Source organism: Lutra lutra, chromosome 11 (genome assembly GCF_902655055.1).
Source record: "Lutra lutra chromosome 11, mLutLut1.2, whole genome shotgun sequence".
Lineage (NCBI taxonomy): Eukaryota > Metazoa > Chordata > Mammalia > Carnivora > Mustelidae > Lutra > Lutra lutra.
The window spans coordinates 80,896,551-80,915,234 of record NC_062288.1 but is presented as its reverse complement, the minus strand read 5'-3'; the positions used below and the strand labels follow the sequence as shown (position 1 = coordinate 80,915,234).

Here is an 18,684-nt window from a genome sequence, read left to right as displayed (position 1 = left end):
TAATAATACAGTGTGTTGGTGAAAGAATTATCTTCTTTTATAGGAAAAGAAAGCAGAGTTACATTAGTGTGGAATTAGAAATAAGGTCTAAATGCTAACAATAGATCACATCAAAGTAAGGGTATTTATACCAAGAGAAATTGACTATAAATTATAGAAAGAAATGTGTTCTGTTTATACCTAGGGCTAGGTACTTAGTAGTTGTTTAGTTGAAGTATATTGGGTTATTAATTTACGAAGTAATGAGAAACAAACCAGAGTCTTTAGTGCTGAGCAATATTAAAATACATCCTCCATATCACTGTTAGAATCGTACCCATCTTCACACATGTGCTTACACACAGATACACACACACCCACACACACACACACCCCTTAGATGGCCCCAGTGACTCATCTCTGTGCAGATTCCCTGTTGATTATCTAGACAATATCAGCACAGTAATATCAACTCAGTCCTGAAAGAGTGGAACAGGGGAGCGCTTATATAAGGCTTTATGATAATTTTTGGTTTTCTATCAAAATAAACTACAGCGTTCAAGAAACACACAGAACTTTGCTTTTAAACAGTAGATAAACCATTTTCAACTGAATGTGGTACTGAGGAGAAAAATGCTGCTTGACATCAGAAGTAGTATTTATCTTTTGAATGAGTGCAGAGAATTCCTGAATGAGAGAGGTCAGGGGCTCTTCTCTGAGCCAAACTTCATGTAGGCGGTGTAGAGGGCTACCTCAACACATTATCTGAGAAGCCCTAGAAGAATCCATCTGTACCAAAATCCTTACCTTTCACATGTCCATACACTGAAATTCCTATTATTGGAATTGCTATTTCAATTCACACACTGGAAATGCACTTTCTTAGGAAGGGCATTGGAGGCATCCAGTAGAGATTGCCTGAGGCACCACCGAAGTGTAGAGCCCAGAAGTCAGGGGACATCAGAAGGGGCAGAGGGGCCTCACTGTGGGCAAACTCAACGAACCTCACAATTTTGCCTTGTGCTAGATATGGCCAGTCAATATTCTAGTTAATGTGAACAAATTAAATAGGGAAAGAACTGTTGTATCTTTCAAAAGCTACAGTAGCAATTGGCATGTAATTTCTTGCAAACACTCGGGCTTATCTCTCCACGTTAATTGTGACAGTAAAACAATAAAAATCAAGATTTAATTTTAACTCATGTTGATCAGTCTGTGTCAGTAAATTATGATGATGGGCTGGAGAAATATTAATCCACATTGGTTATTTAACATCTGCCTTATTTTGAGGAGAGTACTTTCAGTCTCCTACTCAGGACGATGAAAGTCCTTACTTATATTTTAGTTTATCGCCGGTTTCTCCTTATAGTTTTCACTCTGTTGGTTTTACTGCCGTTGCCAGTCATCATTCGCACCAAGGTAAGTGAACCTAGAGAATAGGCTGGTGGGTTTCCTGATTTATTTAATTGTTCTTTATTGTTTCTGTGTAATTGCCTTGTTCAGAGGTGTGTGTGGGGATGCCACTTTGAGTTGGAAATCAGGATGGTCATACATTGTGTTTTGTCCTTTTTCCTCCTTTTTAGTGGTTAATGTTGGTTGATTCTCAATATGACTAACTAGAATAATTAAATAATGTATTCAGTCAGAATTGTTCTCTGTCTGGCAACTGGGTGAGAGGAAGATCAAAGAAGTACAATCCTTGAGATCTTGTCATTCTGGTTAATCAGTCTCCAAGGAGGATCCTGGGTTAGCACAATCCCTTCTCCCAAGCCCATGCAGTAACATGTTACTGGGGGAAGAGCTACAAAAACAGTTTGGAGACCCAGCGTCTAGCACAGACTAATTTACTTGTGAGCTCCATGGCTTGGTGTGGGCCACCAAGCCTCCTAGAAATATATTTTCCTTCTGGGATGAGAAAACACTGAAAGCATGAAGTAATTTTCCTTGGTTAATCAGGAAATTTTAAAAACTATTGCAGCATGTTCTGATCATTTGAGATTTTATTTCATTTTGGTATACTTAAAAGCATTTTTCTGTTTGCTTTTAAGTGTAGTCAGTTTACTAAGTCCAGAACATTAAACCCAGGACATTTTTAATCCCATGCTAAAATGATTTGAATCAGGAAACATTTAATGAGCACCTTCTTTATGTCAGGTGTGATGAGTGTCAGTTGGTAAGAGGACAACCACTAGAGTTAGACTTTCTGCTTTAGGTCCCAGGTATACCACTTATAAGCTGAGTGAGTTGGGCAAATTAGTGAACTTCTCTATGGTTCTATTTTCTCATGCGTAAGATTGGGATACTAACAGACTTGCTGTGAGAATTAAATGCATAAGCACTCATCAAACACTCTCTTGGAGCAGTGGCTGGCACACAGTAAGGAGGGCCGCAAGAGTCTCCCTAAATGTGTTGACCCACACCTGGTGCAATTCCCACCACCCCATGATGCCCTTCTGACGCTCTTCTCTAGCAAGTATTAATCAAGGTTTTACCAGTCTGAGTTAAAATAGAATCACAGTAATTATGATAGGCTGGATCCTCAAAAGTCTGCCCTCAAAAGTCTGCCACTACTCTTGGAACCTCTGATAGAAATTCATGTGAGCTAATGAATAGTCCTTTTTGATTCTACCAAGGTCTCCTCTGCCTGCAACGCTGGAGAAGGGACTGGTGTCTGCTGCCCCTGGCTATGGGTTGTCTGCTGCTGAGGCCAACCATCCAGCTCTAGCAGCTTCCCTGACTGGGGCTGTCCTCACACTGATGTTTCACTATTCCCTGTTGAGGAAGGAAAGGACTCCCCATCCTTTTTGTTGTCAAAGATTGTTCTGAACCCTCAAAGCCTTAAAGAATTTCTAGTGAAAACAATAGGCACAGTCCATTGTTTTGGTTTGGTTGGTGTTGTTTTTCAAATTTTGTGTGATTAATCTGTCCTTCTCCTCCTTTCCCCTCCCCCTCCAGCTACTTCCGAAGACTCCTATATGAGTCTCTGGTGGCCCCTAGATGACAAATTTGAGTCACAGACACAGGGCTCTAATCTGAACGCTCAACCCAAAATCCCTTCAGAGACTTGTTACTGCATGATGGCTTTCTCTTTTAACTCCCCTGTTCCTGTGGGTTCCCTAGAGCTGGCTGAATTCTACCATTCTACTATGAGTACATCCTAGTTCTTACCTGGAACTCTGCTATATTTTAATATTTCTGGGTTAGTTTCAGCGTAAGTCCTTATTTATGGCAGAGAAAATCAGAAATTAAACTAGTCAGTACAAACCTAGTCTCTGACCACATATCATCTGTGCTGCTCCTTTGATGCACACTTTAATGTCACTTGCATGACACTTTGATTATGTTCCATAATTTTCAGAGAAAGTTAATATAAATTCTTTGAAAGGAAGAACAACTAACTAAATAAAAAGCAGTGTGAAGTTTCAGTGCATGATTCATTAATCAGAAAGTGTATTCTTGCTAAGAAATGCAGTCATGGATTTTTTTCCCCCCAAGGTGGTATGACAAGAGTACATTAGGTCTGTGGAGAAACCAGGGACCTGGCATCAAGTTGCATTTGATCAACTGTGTTCCTCTTTCCTTTTCCTCTAATCAACTCATTTGTTAAAATTCAATCAATGTTAATCTGAGGGGTTTTTTCCTAGTACAATAACATGATTTCATTTTTGGCTACTTCAAATGCATATTTAATCATTCAATCAACTGCTAAATAAACTCGAAGAATACTATTTTAACTCTTGCTTACAATGAAAGCAAAACTTTTTTTTTTTTTTTTCAAAGAATACGGGCCTTTGGAGGGTATGAACTTGAAGTAGAGTCTACTTTGACATGGTTCCAAATCAATCTATTGTAACTTTCAGGTTACTGAACTGGAGAACTCAATGCTTCTAAGCACTCAGTAATAGAACAACTAAAGAATTCAAACAAAACAAAAAATCAATTTTGCTTTATAAAAACACAGTAAGTCTACATGATGTAGAATGAACAATGAATTATTGACTTTTTTTTCCATTTTTCTACTGATTTTTGAGTTGTTTCTATAGACTGGCTTTAACCCTTACTTTAATTCCATCTCAGTTCATAAATGTGATATCAATGATGAGAAACCCTCGGTGGTTTGCAATGTGATATGCAAAGTGAAGGAGAAGGGATTCCCTTTGCAGAGCAAACCCTCTGTTCTAGGCGTTCTGCCAGCTGCTTTATTCAAATGATCTTACTTAACCTTTAGTACAAACCCTTAAGACAATCACACATGTTCCATCATTCGCATTTTACATTTGAAAATTGATGCTCAAAGATATATGACCCAACAAAGATCACATAGGTGCTGCAGAAACTGGATTTAAACACAGATTCTGTCAGAACTCCAAATTCATGCTTTTTTTAAAAAAGATTTTATTTATTTATTTGACAGACAGAGATCACAAGTAGGCAGAGAGGCAGGCAGAGAGGGAGAGAGGAGGAAGCAGACTAGCTGCTGAGCAGAGAGCCCCTGCGGGCCTCAATCCCAGAACCCTGAGATCATGACCTGAGCTGAAGGCAGAGGCTTTAACCCACTGAGCCACCCAGGCACCCCCCAGATTCATACTTCAACAGCAGTTATGTTTTAGTCTTTTCTATATCTGTGTTTTTGAAGATTTATCCTCTATTTTGAAGCAGTATATAAAGTGTAGCTTGATAGTCTTTATCAACAACTCAGGTATTTCTCTTTGTGAAAAAACTTTAGACAGGTCAAACCACAGATGAGGCGTATCTTAACCATTTCCTCAGTTGACCTCATGCTATTCAATGTCTTCAAGGCAGAACACTGCAATGATTCTAACCACTGGGGACAGGCCTGTGAGGACTGAAGTAGCAGTCTTACATGTCATTTGCTGAATGTCCCAGAATCCCAGCTATACAAGTAGGTCATGTCAGCTTGTCAAAATATGCTGCCCCTTCCCTTCACAGCTGTGCCCAGATGTTCACCTAGAGCCACAGCATCAGGTTGGCATCTTAATATCTTCTAGTTGGAAGAAATTTTAAGACTGTGTTTTTCAATGGTTTTATGGAAATTTTATAGCAAAGAATATGTCAAACAGAAGCTCAAATTTAATTTTATGAATTAGGTATAATTATTAGTCCAATTTTGCAGATTAGAAACAGAGACAGAAACAGCAAATAGCTTACCAAAATGCAGCTGTATAGATGTTTCCAATCAACATCTGACTCTAGAGCTGTGATTTCAACCACAACTGAATATCTGTGTCTTTACAGCTTCCACAGTATTATAATAAGTATACTCCTAATACATTGGGATAAATGTCACTTTACTAAAGGAATCCTATTTTTATTATTACTTTACTCTGAAACATTAGAAATGCTGTCTTTTTAACTGTCACATAAACAAAGAGGTATTCTTAGTCTTTCTCTAATTAGTAGTTAGTGATCAATAAAACAAGCCTGTAACATAATTCCTACTTATGTAAATATTTGCATGTAATTAATAATTACACTGAATTTTCTCATTTCCATATCTCAGAGAGGAAATTTATTAAATATTCCCAGATAAAAAATTAAAATTGGGCACATGCCATAGTTCCAGTGATAGCCTCTGTGCAACTTTGTTCTTTTATTACTATTTCTAATATCTTGTTAATTTTTACTTTTCTCATTACTCTGTACTATTTCCTTACTCATTTTTCCAATTCTTGACTTTTCTTTGTATTTCTGTTAATAAAACAAAGAGACAAAAAGAAGGCCAGAGTGTTTTAAGGAGCAGTAAGTGGAGAAAATTGAGCAATAATATTTTCTCTGTGTGGAGTGCATTTCTTCTAGGTACATCTCACTCTCTCTAGCTTATTTCTATGTCTAATTAGAACCCCCCTTTTGTTTTAGATTTTCTTTTCTTTTTTTATTTATTTGAGAAAGAGAGAGCACACATGTGAGGATAACTGAGGGGAGAAGGGAAGGAAGAGAGAGAGGGAGAGAAAATCTGAAGCAGACTCTGCCCTGAGAGTAGAGCCCCACACCCAGTCTATCTCATAACCTTGAAATCTTGACCTGAGCCGAAAGTAAGAGTCCCACAATTAACCGGCTTAACTGACTGAGCCACCCAGATGCCTTTTTGAGATAAGGAGAAGGGAAATAGAACACAGATATTGAGCAGCATGCCCTAGTTGATTGGTTGCAAAACCAAAACCAGATTTCAGTTATCTCTCAGATACTTCAGGGTTTCCCTGCAAAATATTTTGCACCAAGAAAGACTTGAAGAGCAAAGAGATTGGGAGAGTCAACATAGCAGAGCAGAGTGTGCTGGCACAGCACAGGTTAGGGAGGGAGGAACTACAGCATTAAGGACCAACTGTATTTCTGCAGCTGTCATGTTCTACCTATGCTTCCTTCACAATATATTCATCTGCTATACCATGAGTTTCAAGTTATGATAGAAATTATAATAAATAGAAGAAATGATATGTAATGAGAGACTTGTGGTGCCAAATCATAAAAAAAAAATGCAGGAGAAATATCATGCTCATAAAGAAATGCAACCTTATAAGTGATAAAGAATGTGCTAGAAGAAGGGAGGTGGTATGTTGGGAAGTTTCATAAAGAAAATGAAAATGAAGGGGGAAGAATTTAAAATGACTACAATTAAAAGAAGAGGAAAGGGAGGAATTCCAAGAAAACATAATGAACTTTGAAAGGGACAAGTCAAATAAACATATTAATAGAAATAATTGATATTGTTTTAAATGGTTTAAAATATAGTAGAGATTTAAGATAAGGGGGGAAATACTGTAAACTCCAAGAATGTAAGCATTTTAGTCACAAAAGAGTATCAGAATGATGGAGGGCAAGAAAAAAGAAAAAATAGAAATCATGCTGATAATAATGTGGTAGATGAACTAAACCAGGAAATCCAAATTTGATATATATATTCCTTCATGAGTATTTTATGAGATGAGAACTTGCTAAGCCCAAACTATTGTGCTCAATGAACTGTGGGATTCAAACGTAAGTTTAAGTTAACATTTCTGCTGTCAAGCAGCTTGCACAGTTTCTGAAAAGTCAGTATACACTGTCGCAAACATTAATCACAAAATAAGGTTGTATATAAATAAGTGCCAAATGGTTTAAGCAAATCATTTGTGTCTAGACATGTAATTAAAAGGTAGATAAATCTCTGGGGATTCATCCATCTCCAGCCCCTCCATGCCCGCAATGACACACAGTCCCATTGGCCCACCATCTGCCTCTCCTTCTACTTTCTTTGTCTCAGAGAACCTGCTAGCCTTCACCTCATTCCCAGCCTGAAACCCGTGTGTCATCTCAGATACTGCAAATCATCAGGCTATGTTGCCTCACCACCTAAATCCGCCCCCCCATCTGCTTCTTCATCTCCATTCCTGGCACTGCTTCCCTTGACACTGTCCCATCTCTCTTTCCCATGGACCATTTCACAGTCTTTTTTCCCTAAAGTCTCCTGCCAGAGCACTATTTTTAAAATGCCAACCGGGTCCTATTGTACCCCTGGTCAGACTTCTCCAGTGATTCTTTTTTGCCTACAGGGGGAAAATATCTATATAAAACGTGTATACACTGATGGGTCTTCAAGATTTTGCCATTTATTTTTCCTAAAAGCCCTCCCCCAAGCTCCCAGTACCTGTCTCCCACATTCATGGTTTCCACATTAGCGATATTTCACCATTTGCAGTCCCTGGGTTGACTATTCATGGCTATTCTTGCCTCTCGGTCTGGCGCATGCTGTACCCTTGTCCTGGAATTCTCTCTCCTCTCGCTCTGCCCTTCTTGAGAAAGGCAGTTCTAGCACTGACACAAACTGAAGATCCTCCTCAATGCCCTCATTGCATCATGGGTACCTCAGCCTGCATTATAGTGTGTATTCCATTTTGCTTTCATCGTTCCCCACTCCGGACACAAAAGCCTTAAGAACATACTGCCAGGGCGCCTGGGTGGCTCAGTGGTTAAAGCCTCTGCCTTTGGCTCAGGTCATGATCTCAGGGTCCTGGGATCGAGTCCTGGATCGGGCTCTCTGCTCGGCAGGGAGCCTGCCTCCTCCTCCTGTCTCTCTCTGCCTGCCTCTCTGCCTACTTGTGATCTGTCAAATTTAAAAAAAAAAAAAAATCTTAAAAAAAAAGAACATACTGCCAGTCACACAGAAGATATTTGATAACTATACTGAATGAATGACTGATGATTTCCCATGGCAGAAGGAAGGTGGGGGGCTTAAGCCAGATCTTGGAGGAAAGATAGGATGTGGGACAAAGAAGATGATGATAGCAAAGAACTTCAGATAGAGTGACAAGTGTGGCAAAAGGACAGAACAAGAACACTGGTGTAAGAGGAGGGTGTCTCTTTTTTTCCTTCCATGGTACATTTTTATACCTAGCTTGATAACAACAAGGATGTGAATATCCACTATTAGCTTCATAGCAACCATTAGAAATACTCAGTATCATCCCCATCTTACAGATGAACAAACAGAGACTTAATGAACGAGGTTAAGCAATTTGCCCAATCACACAGTCTATAAAGGGAGTAAGAGGATTTACATGCAAGTCCATCTGAGGGGCGCCTGCATGGCACAGTGAGTTAAACCATTGCCTTCGGCTCAGGTCGTGGTCTAAGGGTCCTGGGATCGAGCCCCGCATCAGGCTCTCTGCTCAGCAGGGAGCCTGCTTCCCCCTCTCTCTCTGCCTGCCTCTCTGCCTACTTGTGACCTGCTCTCTGTCAAATAAAAAAACAAAAAAATCTTTAAAAAAAAAATGCAAGTCCATCTAACTCCCAAGCCCATTGAGGACACAGCTTCTTTAATGGTATTTATATCAGATCCTTAAAAGCTTGCTCACAGTTTGCCTTACTCCATTGTTTCTGGGTTTTTGGTTACAAAAGCATAAGTTGAGGTGAAGTCTCCATCTGCCTGGATTGCAGGGTAGCTGTGACCCATGGTGGACAGATAGTAGGAGCAAGCCAGACTTCGGTTGTCTAAGCTGCTGAGATTTAGGGACTTTTAGCCACAGCGTAGCCTCAGCTGCCCCGATTTCTCTCGCATATTCGGAAAAACTCCCTCAGTGATGCTGTCACGCTACCCCTCACCTATTTCCCCGTCTGCAAGGTGAACAAGACTCTTATCAAGAGTTTTAAATGTTACCTGGGGATTGGTTGCCCCAGATTCACCTGAGCTACTTGTTTAAAATCCCCAGCTCTGGGTGTGAAGCCCAAGACGGTCCACACTGAACAGACTCCTCATGATTCTGAAGCAGATAATCCACAGACTGCATTTTGATCACCCTCTAATGTTCTCAGGTTGGAGAACTATGTGAACTCTGGGGTCATTTCTAGTTCCTCTGTGTGCACAGGGGGTAAAGCACTGTGTGCTAATTAGTTGCAGAGATTAAATGGAAAGAAGGAGTTAAATGTTCTCAGGTAATTGGCATAGTGGCTCCACCAGTTGCCTTTCCCTACTATCCATTTGGGCTAAAAACTAATGAGAAATTCTAGTCATTTTTCCTTGACTTTGTAAGTTGAGCTCCTCCTTACTCTTTCTCTTCTGAAAGGAGAATATTTCTAATCATTTTAAGCCTTGCAATTAATATGGATTGAGTCTTGAGAAATCACTGCTGCAGAAGGGGTAGGTGTATCACAAACTCTGCAAAGCCCTTTACAGGCTCTGTCAAATAATAATAGTGTTTTTCTTGTATCACCCAGATTTAAAATGCATGATTTTTCTCCTTTCTTAATTGCTCTGCGTTCTCTTTAGAAAATCAATTGCAGTGAGTGAGGTCTGTGATTGGTCCTGCTTTTCTCAAGCTGTGCTGAGAGATCATACCCACATGCGTACTAATTCATCTGCCAAATTACTTCCTAATATCAGTCAGAGTGTCATTAAAAAATGGAGGGAAGGGGTAAAAAAACTATATTTTACAGCCTAATTTTTATTTCAATTCCATCTGGAGGTATAATTTAAAAGAGAACCAAGGTGATTTTTAAATATAATCAGCCATACTTCCCAAGACAATTTGACAGTCGGAATTTGTGGGGGAGAAGCTATTATCCAGATTGCCTAGTCATAGCTTCATTTGCCTTCCTACCTCTGCAGCAAGTACCCTGGCTGCACTTGGTTGAGGTGGTTAATACAAGATATGACGGTGTTATTGTTAAATGGGGCCTGGGGAAGTATGAAAGTGTCAACTGTGAGGAAGTAATCGATGCAGGAAAAGTTTTAGCTTCAATTCTTTTTTACTGGCAACAGAGATGAGAGCTCCAGGAAAATTGGAGAGACATTCACCCACTGGGGTGAGGGTTCAGATATCCAGTACCAGCAAGTAGAAGAGAAAACAGAAGAGAAAACAAGGCAAAGAAAAGAGGTTCCTATGCTGAAGAATTTTATGTTTAGGATAGCGATTAAGACTTTTATATAGGGATCAAGACATAAATAGAAACAACTGTAGGAATAACACTGAAAAACTGTGAGAAGAAAACAGTTATTCAACAAATGTTACTGAGTGCTTACTACGTGCCAGGTGGCTGCTTTAAGTGCTGGGAATAGAGCAGTAAATAACAAAATATATGCTTTCATGGCATTTTTGCTTGGATTGAAGGCCGGCTCTACCACATACTAGCAATGTGATCATCGATCTCTACTTGAACATGGAATTATAATACCCACCTAGATGAATGTTGGTGTAGACTAAAAAGGGTAAGTCATGTAGAACACCAAGTATTATATCTGGTGTGTAGTAGACATTCATAAATGTTATTTTCCCATCCTTTTACTTATTTATAAGTCAGAAAAACAGAATTTGTCTATTTATTTGTTAGATTTCTTCACCTTTTAAATAAGTTCTTCTATCTATAAGGTTTATGATTAGCAGTATAGATGAAGTTCAAACAATTAGGATACCTCTACCCTAACCATTCTCCACTTTAAACACAAAGCAAATATATGTTTCTGTAGACTAGAATGGGTCAGACAAGCAAATAAGGGCAGTGAAGGTGAGAACCTATGGTTGAAAATTCTCCCACCTCATCCTGAGGTCAGTCAGATTCAATGACCCAAATAAGGGCCAGAGAATAGTTTTCTTGCTACAAAAAAGAAAAAGCTACAGACAACTGTATGTGGTAATATTCATCAAGATAGGCACTTTCCAGACTCTCCACCAGGACCTGACTCAAGCTAATGGATCCAGCTAGATGATTGGATTTGCACTGTCCTAGTAGGACAGGACCTCAGGCTGCCAAGATAAGACATTCCAGATGGGAAGCTAGGGACTTACTGGAGGCAACTGTAAAGCTTCTAGATGAGGAATAAAGAATACAGAAAGAACAAACACAAAAATAAAACAACTACCACTCAATCTCAACATGCAAGAAGATAATTAAGAAAGACTGAGAATAGTGAAACTATGGAAAGAGACCACATGTCCATCAACAGATGAATGGATAAGAAAGATGCCACACACACACACACACACACACACACACACACACACATACACACATCCATGCATACAATGGAATACATCTCAGCCATCAAAAAAATGAAATCTTGCTTTTGCAACAACCTGGATGAAACTAGAGGGTATTATGCTAAGTGAACTAAGACAGTCAGAGAAAGACAACTATCATATTTCTCACTCATTTGTGGAATTTAAGAAACAAAACAGAGGATAATAGGGGAAGGGAGGGAAAAACAAAACAAGACAAAATCAGAGAAGGAGACAAACCATAAGAGACTCTTTTTTTTTTTTTATTTGACAGACAGAGAGCACAAATAGGCAGAGAAGCAGGCAGAGAGAGAGGAAAGCAGGCTCCCCGCTGAGCAGAGAGCCCGATGTGGGGCTCGATCCCAGGACCCTGGGATCATGACCTGAGCCAAAGGCAGAGGCTTTAACCCACTGAGCCACCCAGGCGCCCCCATAAGAGACTCTTAATCATAGGAAACAAACAGGGTTGCTGCAGGGGAGGTGGGTGTAGGGATGGTGTAACTGGGTGATAGACATTAAGGAAGACACGTGATTAATGAGCACTGGGTATTATATAAGACTGATGTGGGGCACCTGGATGGCTCAGTTGGTTAAGTGTCTGCTTTCTGCTCAGGTCATGATCCCAGAGTCCTGGGATCGAGTTCCGCATCAGGCTCCTGGCTGTCTAGGGAGCCTGCTTCTCCTTCTGCCTGCCGCTCTCCCTGCTTCTCCTCTCTCTCTGACAAATGAATAAAAACTTAAAAAAACAAAAACTGATGAATCACTGAACTTTACCTCTGAAACTAATAATACACTATATGTTAATTAAATTTAACTCTAAAAAAGAAAGAAAAGTTTAATAATACTAAAAAAGAAAGAAAGACTGAGAATGGAAACAACACAGAGATGAAAGCACTACAAATAGAGTAAAAACAATAAGAAAATCAAGGCATGTTTGAGAGTCTTGAGCTACAGATTGTGGAATTTGTTGAAAAGCTATAATAATTAAGAGTTTAATAATTTTGCAAGAAGTGGTTTTTAAAAGGTGACCATGATTGAGGGACAAAATAAAGAGCCCAGAAACACATGTGCCTGCATTTGTAAAAAAAAAACAAAAACAAAAACAAAAAAACAAAACAACAACAACAACAACAACAAAAACTGGCATAGGAAATATAGAGCAACAGAAATTGTGGGGAGGAGAGGGACCATCCAATTTAAAAAGCCAGGGCATTCTGGCTACACATTTAGGAAAAATAAGGTATCAATTTCCTATACAAATAAATCAAGGCCCTACACTTGAAAATTTTTAAATTTTTGAAAAAAACATGGAAGTATATAATACAGGAAGAATTTTTCATACAAGGTAGTAAAAGCAAAAAAATAACAAAGAATTTTAAAATAACTGCAGTAAAATCTTTTCAACCAAAAATAGAATAAAGCAAATTACAGAGATCAGAGATTAAGAAAAATATTTGTAAGTATTTAACTTATAAAGAAATATTAAAAATCTAAAAGTAACCACAAATTCATGAAAAAGAGAAGCAAACAAGCAACAGAAAAATGGTAAGAGGCTATAAATAAGGTAAGAGAAACAATTATGTTCAATGACCATGAAAAAATACTGCAGTGGTATTCAAGCTGATACAAATTGAATTAAGAAGAACTTCTCATACCATCAGATTGTCAAATAAACTAGCCCAATATACCAATGGTTGGTAAAATGGAACTTTCTCACATTGTTAGTACTGATATAAATGGATACAACCATCTTGGATAGCAACTGGCAATACCCACTACAGTTAGACTCCACCTCTTTCATTCAGAATTTCACTACTACTTTTATACTCTAGCTTAGAAAATCTCTTTCCTCTATCTACATAAAGGTAGGTAAAAAGATGTTAATAGCCTAATAACAATGAAAAATTGAAGGGAAAGAGCCTTCAGTAGAAAAATGGACAAATGAATTGTAATACACTCATAAAAGAAATGCCATGTCCATTTAAAATGAATTAATAGGTCTACATGTATCAACATGAATGTATTTGACATACATAAGTAAAATGATAAAGTAAAAAGTCATTCTTCACATGAGTGAAAAAACAAGTTGAAAAATAATATATGCAGTAAACCTTATTTAATTTTAAACCAAATGTTGTTTATTAATGATAGAGATGTAGTGAAAAGAAGGGGCCCATGTACCTCAGTGTTCCTAGCAGCAACGTCCACAGTTGCCAAACTGTGGAAGGAGCCAAGATGTTCTTCAACAGATGAGTGAAGAAAGAAGATGTGGTACATATACACAATGGAATATTACTTAGCCATCAGAAAGAATGAATATCCAACTTTTGCATCAAATGGATGGGACTGGAGGAAATTATGCCAAGTGAAATAAGTCAAGCAGAGAAAGACAATTATTGTATGGTTTCCCTCATATGTGGAACATAAGGACTAGGGCAGAGGACCACAGGGGAAAGGAGGGAAAACTGAATGGGGAAAAGATCAGAGGGAGACAAACCATGAGAGACTCTGGACTCCAGGAACTAAATGAGGGTTACAGAAGAGGGTGGGGTGGAGGGATGGGGTAACCAGGTGATGGATTTTAAGGAAGGCACATATTGTGATGAGTACTGGATGTTATATGCAACTAATGAATCATTGAACACTGTATCAAAAACTAATGATGTACTACATGTTGGCTAAATAAACATAATAAAAAATAAGGAAAAAAAGATATATTGCTAGAAGGTTTCTTTTTTTTTTTTTAAAGATTTTATTTATTTATTTGACAGAGAGATCACAAGCAGGCAGAGAGGCAGGCAGAGAGAGAGGAGGAAGCAGGCTCCCTGCTGAGCAGAGAGCCCGATGCGGGGCTCGATCCCAGGACTCTGAGATCATGACCTGAGCCGAAGGCAGCGGCTTAACCCACTGAGCCACCCAGGCGCCCCAAAAGGTTTCTTTTTTTAAAAAAATATTTTATTCATTTATTTGACAGAGAGAGAGAGAGATCACAAGGAGGCAAAGAGGCAGGCAGAGAAAGAAGGGGAAGCAGGCTTCCCGCTGAGCAGAGAGCCAGATGTGGGGCTCGATCCCAGGACCTTGAGATCATGACCTGAGTTGAAGGCAGAGGCTTAACCCACAGAGCCACCCAGGTGCCCCATGCTAGAAGGTTTCTAATACATTTTTCTATATTGTCAGAAAAGGGGATTTCCTATCCATATTGATAACCAGTCTGCACTTAATAGCTTCATCTCTCTGGCGGTATGAGAGAATCTTCACACAATAGAAAAGGTGGAGGTGGCCCTAAATGAGCCAGGGAGGCACACTGTACACAACACAGAGCAGGAAACCCTGCTTAAGGGACATTACACTTCAAGCTATGTAATAGGATTTACAACATATGTATTCTGCACAACAGCCTCTGTCTGGCTGCATGTGGTTTGTTTGCTGAATTTACCATGTAATTTTTGGAAATTGTAGGGAATATATAAATTTTTGAACAGAAAATTTTATGCTTTTATTTTGAGGTATTTTTATTTGAGGAAGCCCTCTCAACTCCCCGCACCCTTTGTTTCATGTAGTATTTTGGGAATAAATCATGATTTTTAAAAAAAATCTGTTTTATAAAATCAGTCTTGGTCAGAATTTTAAATCTTTTTTTCTTTCTATATTTTCCATCACAACAAACAAAAAAGAAGTAGACATTATTGTGTTGCTCTAATTCAGCTCAAGAACTCATGTACCAAAGTGCTTTGCTATTTCTAGAACAAAATTTTATTCAAATTATTACTTGTTATGGTTGCAGAGTTCATTTTAATAAAGATAACAGCGACTTCCACTAGACTTGAGAGGAATTGAAAGAGAGGGGGAAACAATTCACCCACAGTCTAACTGACTTGACGGCTGGCCTTTCTTTGTTGTTGCTTTATTGTTTGCTCATGGTAGTAGGAATAGTGGTTGTGATGGCTAGTGGTGGTAATGGGGGAGTGGCTGTACTTTAAGAGTAGGGGGATTGGTGATAAGGTAGAGAGAGGGAAGAGAAAAAAAATTAAAGGGATCAACAGGAAACAGAGATGATATAGCTAGAGATAATGGGTCAGTCTCTGGATTTTTACTGACAAAATGAAGGAATTCTTTGCCGACCCCAGAGCTGGTTCTGTGAATCAGATATCCAGGACACACTTTGAGTGGCAGCACACACAACTGTTCAGTGTTCTTCTTCATCAGAAGAGCCTGTTCACCAAAAATTACTCACCCTAATATCAGTTTTTTTTTAAGTGTATATGAATAATGGAAAACAATGAAAGGTTTTCCTCTATCTCTTGTTCCTTCTTCTTAACAAGAATGTTCATAGATCTTTGGTTTTAAAAATAATTCTATATATTTTAATATTAGATTCTTAAAAGAAAATGCTTGACACTGTATCTGGATTAACTTTCTGTTGTTAAATACCTGAAAGGTATTGATGGAAAAGAACACTTTCTTGCCCATGACTCCAAGGCTGACCAAGAAAGATCACATAATAGAAAACAGGAATTGGAAGGAGGTATTCCTGGGATGGTGGACCCATCAATAGGATAGCTGTGTAATTTATTAATGAGGGACACGAGAATGGAAAGGGTTCCTAATCAGAAAGGCAATAGGTGTAAACCAGCACTATCCCAAGAAAATGGAGACAGATTGCCATCCTACCACCCAGCCCTAGCCCTCTGGATAATTCTGCGTTCCTCCTTTTTAGACTTAAAGCTTTCATTAAGTTAAGAAAAATGGGGCATTTCCCATAGATTCTGGGAAGGCAACTCTTAGGAACAATGCAAATATGGTGCCTTAGCCAGCTGTAATTACAACCTCCTGGGACTCATACGCAAAAATATAAAATGCACATGAGTGTTTGGGGGAGGCTCCATAGACAAGACATAAATTTGAACCTTAACACTGAAGGATGGGGAACTTTATAAAATATGTTCTGAATCTGGAGATGAAACTTGGGCAGAACATTACCTGAAAGCGAGTGTCCAGTTTCTCTCTCACAAGCTCTTGGGTCATGCTGATGCTGCTGGTCCACGGACCACACTGGGGGGTGAGGCAGAGAAATTCAAACAAATGGTCCAAGTGTTGATTCTGAAATGGTAAAACAAGATTTATTTTCAAGGCAGCATGTCTGGGTAGCATTTTTATTACCAGAGATTTTATTGAGATGCTAACAAAGGTCAAGCAGGTAAGAGAATAAAGTGAAAAGGTGTAGTGCTATGCAGAACTGAAAAGCACAAGTCTGTCTTTGACGGGTAAGCTCTCCTTGAGTCTGAACAATTGTTGACATGGAAGAATATGATCCCAATATTACCAAATTCCTTAGTTTTTCAAGGAAAGCCAGAAATTCAGATTTTATTTTTAACATGAAATGTGTTGGTTTATAAATCATGATTCAAAGGAAACTCACACACATACATATCATCATGAGTCAAATAAAATGTATGTTCTTGTTAGTCTTGGTAGTCAGCTTGCTGCTTCGTCTCGATAGTCAGACTGGGTCAAAGAGTCCAAGAGTCCAGAGTCCAGAGTATAGTTAGAGGCAGTTAGAAACTGTCCCTTAAGGGCATCTGGGGAATTACCAGTATGACGACTTGGCTGAATGCAATGTATTAAAGTTCAGAAAGAGGTTGCATGATAAGGAGCAGGGATCAGAACGCAAACATCAAGAAGACATGTAAATGAGCTCTTTAGAACTAGAGATAAGATGTCAGGAAGTATTCAGGCAAGTCAAGTAAATCTTATTACAGTTAGAGTGAAGGTGGCATCGCATACAAGATGAGGATTTTAGATTATTTCCAATAAATACCTGAAAATCACTGACTTGATTTTAAGTCAGGGCTGGGCAGTAAAAATATGAAAGTTGTTAGGGAAATTAATAATTTAGCACTTAAATTTTGCTTTTTATTGTGTTTCAAAAGTTGCTACTTCTGAGTAGACCAGGATGTCTAGCTTGAAGTAGGCCCATGTTGAGATGAAACAGGGGTTATGTTAGCTAGCACTGGATTTATTTTTCTGTTTTGAGCAGTCCCTTATGGGTTGGTGCTCCAAACAATTGTCAGGGTGACTAGTCCTTTAATCTGGCTTTATGCAAGGGAATGACAAAAATCAAAGCGGCTCCTTGGAAGACGGTGTGGTTGTGGAACAGCCTAGCCAGCAGTGGAAGAAGTGGGGTGGAGGCTGAGGGGCAGATCTGAGAGAGAAATTGACAGGGATAGATAGAGGATCTGATTGTGGGGAAAAGAGCAAGGCAGTAATGGGGTTCATTTATCTTTGAAATCTGTGTTCCTGCAAGTATTAGAAAACAAAGTGGTATTCATGTGTTCTCACCAAAACACAGGTCTGGTCGTTCTCATGCATTGGTATTTTAAATTAAGCTAGTATTGGGGAGCCTGGGTGCTTCTGTTGGTTGAGCATCTGACTCTTGATTTCAGCTCAGGTCATGATCTCAGGGTCATGAGATTGAGCCCCACACTGAACTCTATGCTCGGGGCAGAGTCTGTTGGAGATTCTCTCCTTCTCCCTCTGCCCCTCCCCCTGCTCACACTCTCTCTGTCTCTAAATAAGATCTTTTAAAATTAATTAATTAATTAAGCTAAGTTTCACAAATCCTCTCCAGAGCAAATTAGGAAGTTTTTGAGTTAAGGCCCGGCTATGTTTCATTGTTTTATTGTCAAGATTATAGAGGCAGACTGTCTATAAAACCGTTAACATCCAAGCAGCTTTATTCTATCTCCTGAAAAGATAACATGGTGAAGGCATAACATAGTCCTAGTTTATTAAGGATTTCTTAGTCCCTCCCACTGAAAGTGCAGGGACGCTAGGAGGCCAAACACCAAGCTCAGAGGATTTACCCTGACGTGGGGGAATCAGAGGGCAGCAGAGCTAGAAATTTTATTGCCCTGGGAGAACCATAAATAAAATACCTCATTAAACGCAGACAGCAGTTTTTACAAATTTTTCACACGCAACACAGATTTTGCAGAGATTAAGCCTTGTGAGAGCAAAACAAAGCCATATAATAGATGCTAACTTGTCGATCACTTATGACACTCCAGGTGATTTCATTTCAACATTTTTTATATAAGCCAAGTATAATAATACATTTCAGCCACTTTTTATTGAATATAATCAATATCCAATGTTCTGTTAGTTTCAGGTATAATGAAACATAATGATTCCACATTTGTATACATTGTGAAATGAT

General features: G+C 38.9%; 1 protein-coding gene across 7 annotated transcripts in view; it reads left to right on the top strand.

The window, feature by feature from the left end:
* The first annotated feature begins 1,274 nt into the window (after positions 1-1,274).
* The window catches only part of SLC13A1 (solute carrier family 13 member 1), a 126,574-nt gene continuing 109,164 nt past the window's right edge, over positions 1,275-18,684 (top strand). For 6 of the 7 annotated variants that reach the window (XR_007121476.1, XR_007121475.1, XM_047694886.1 and 3 more), the window contains exon 1: positions 1,275-1,398. Coding sequence is in view for 4 of the 7 variants with exons in the window: in XM_047694886.1 (XP_047550842.1) it covers positions 1,300-1,398 (99 nt within the window). In the remaining 3 variants the exon portion in view is untranslated. The remainder of the gene's footprint in view (positions 1,399-18,684) is intronic. The other variant, XR_007121477.1, reaches the window with a different exon arrangement.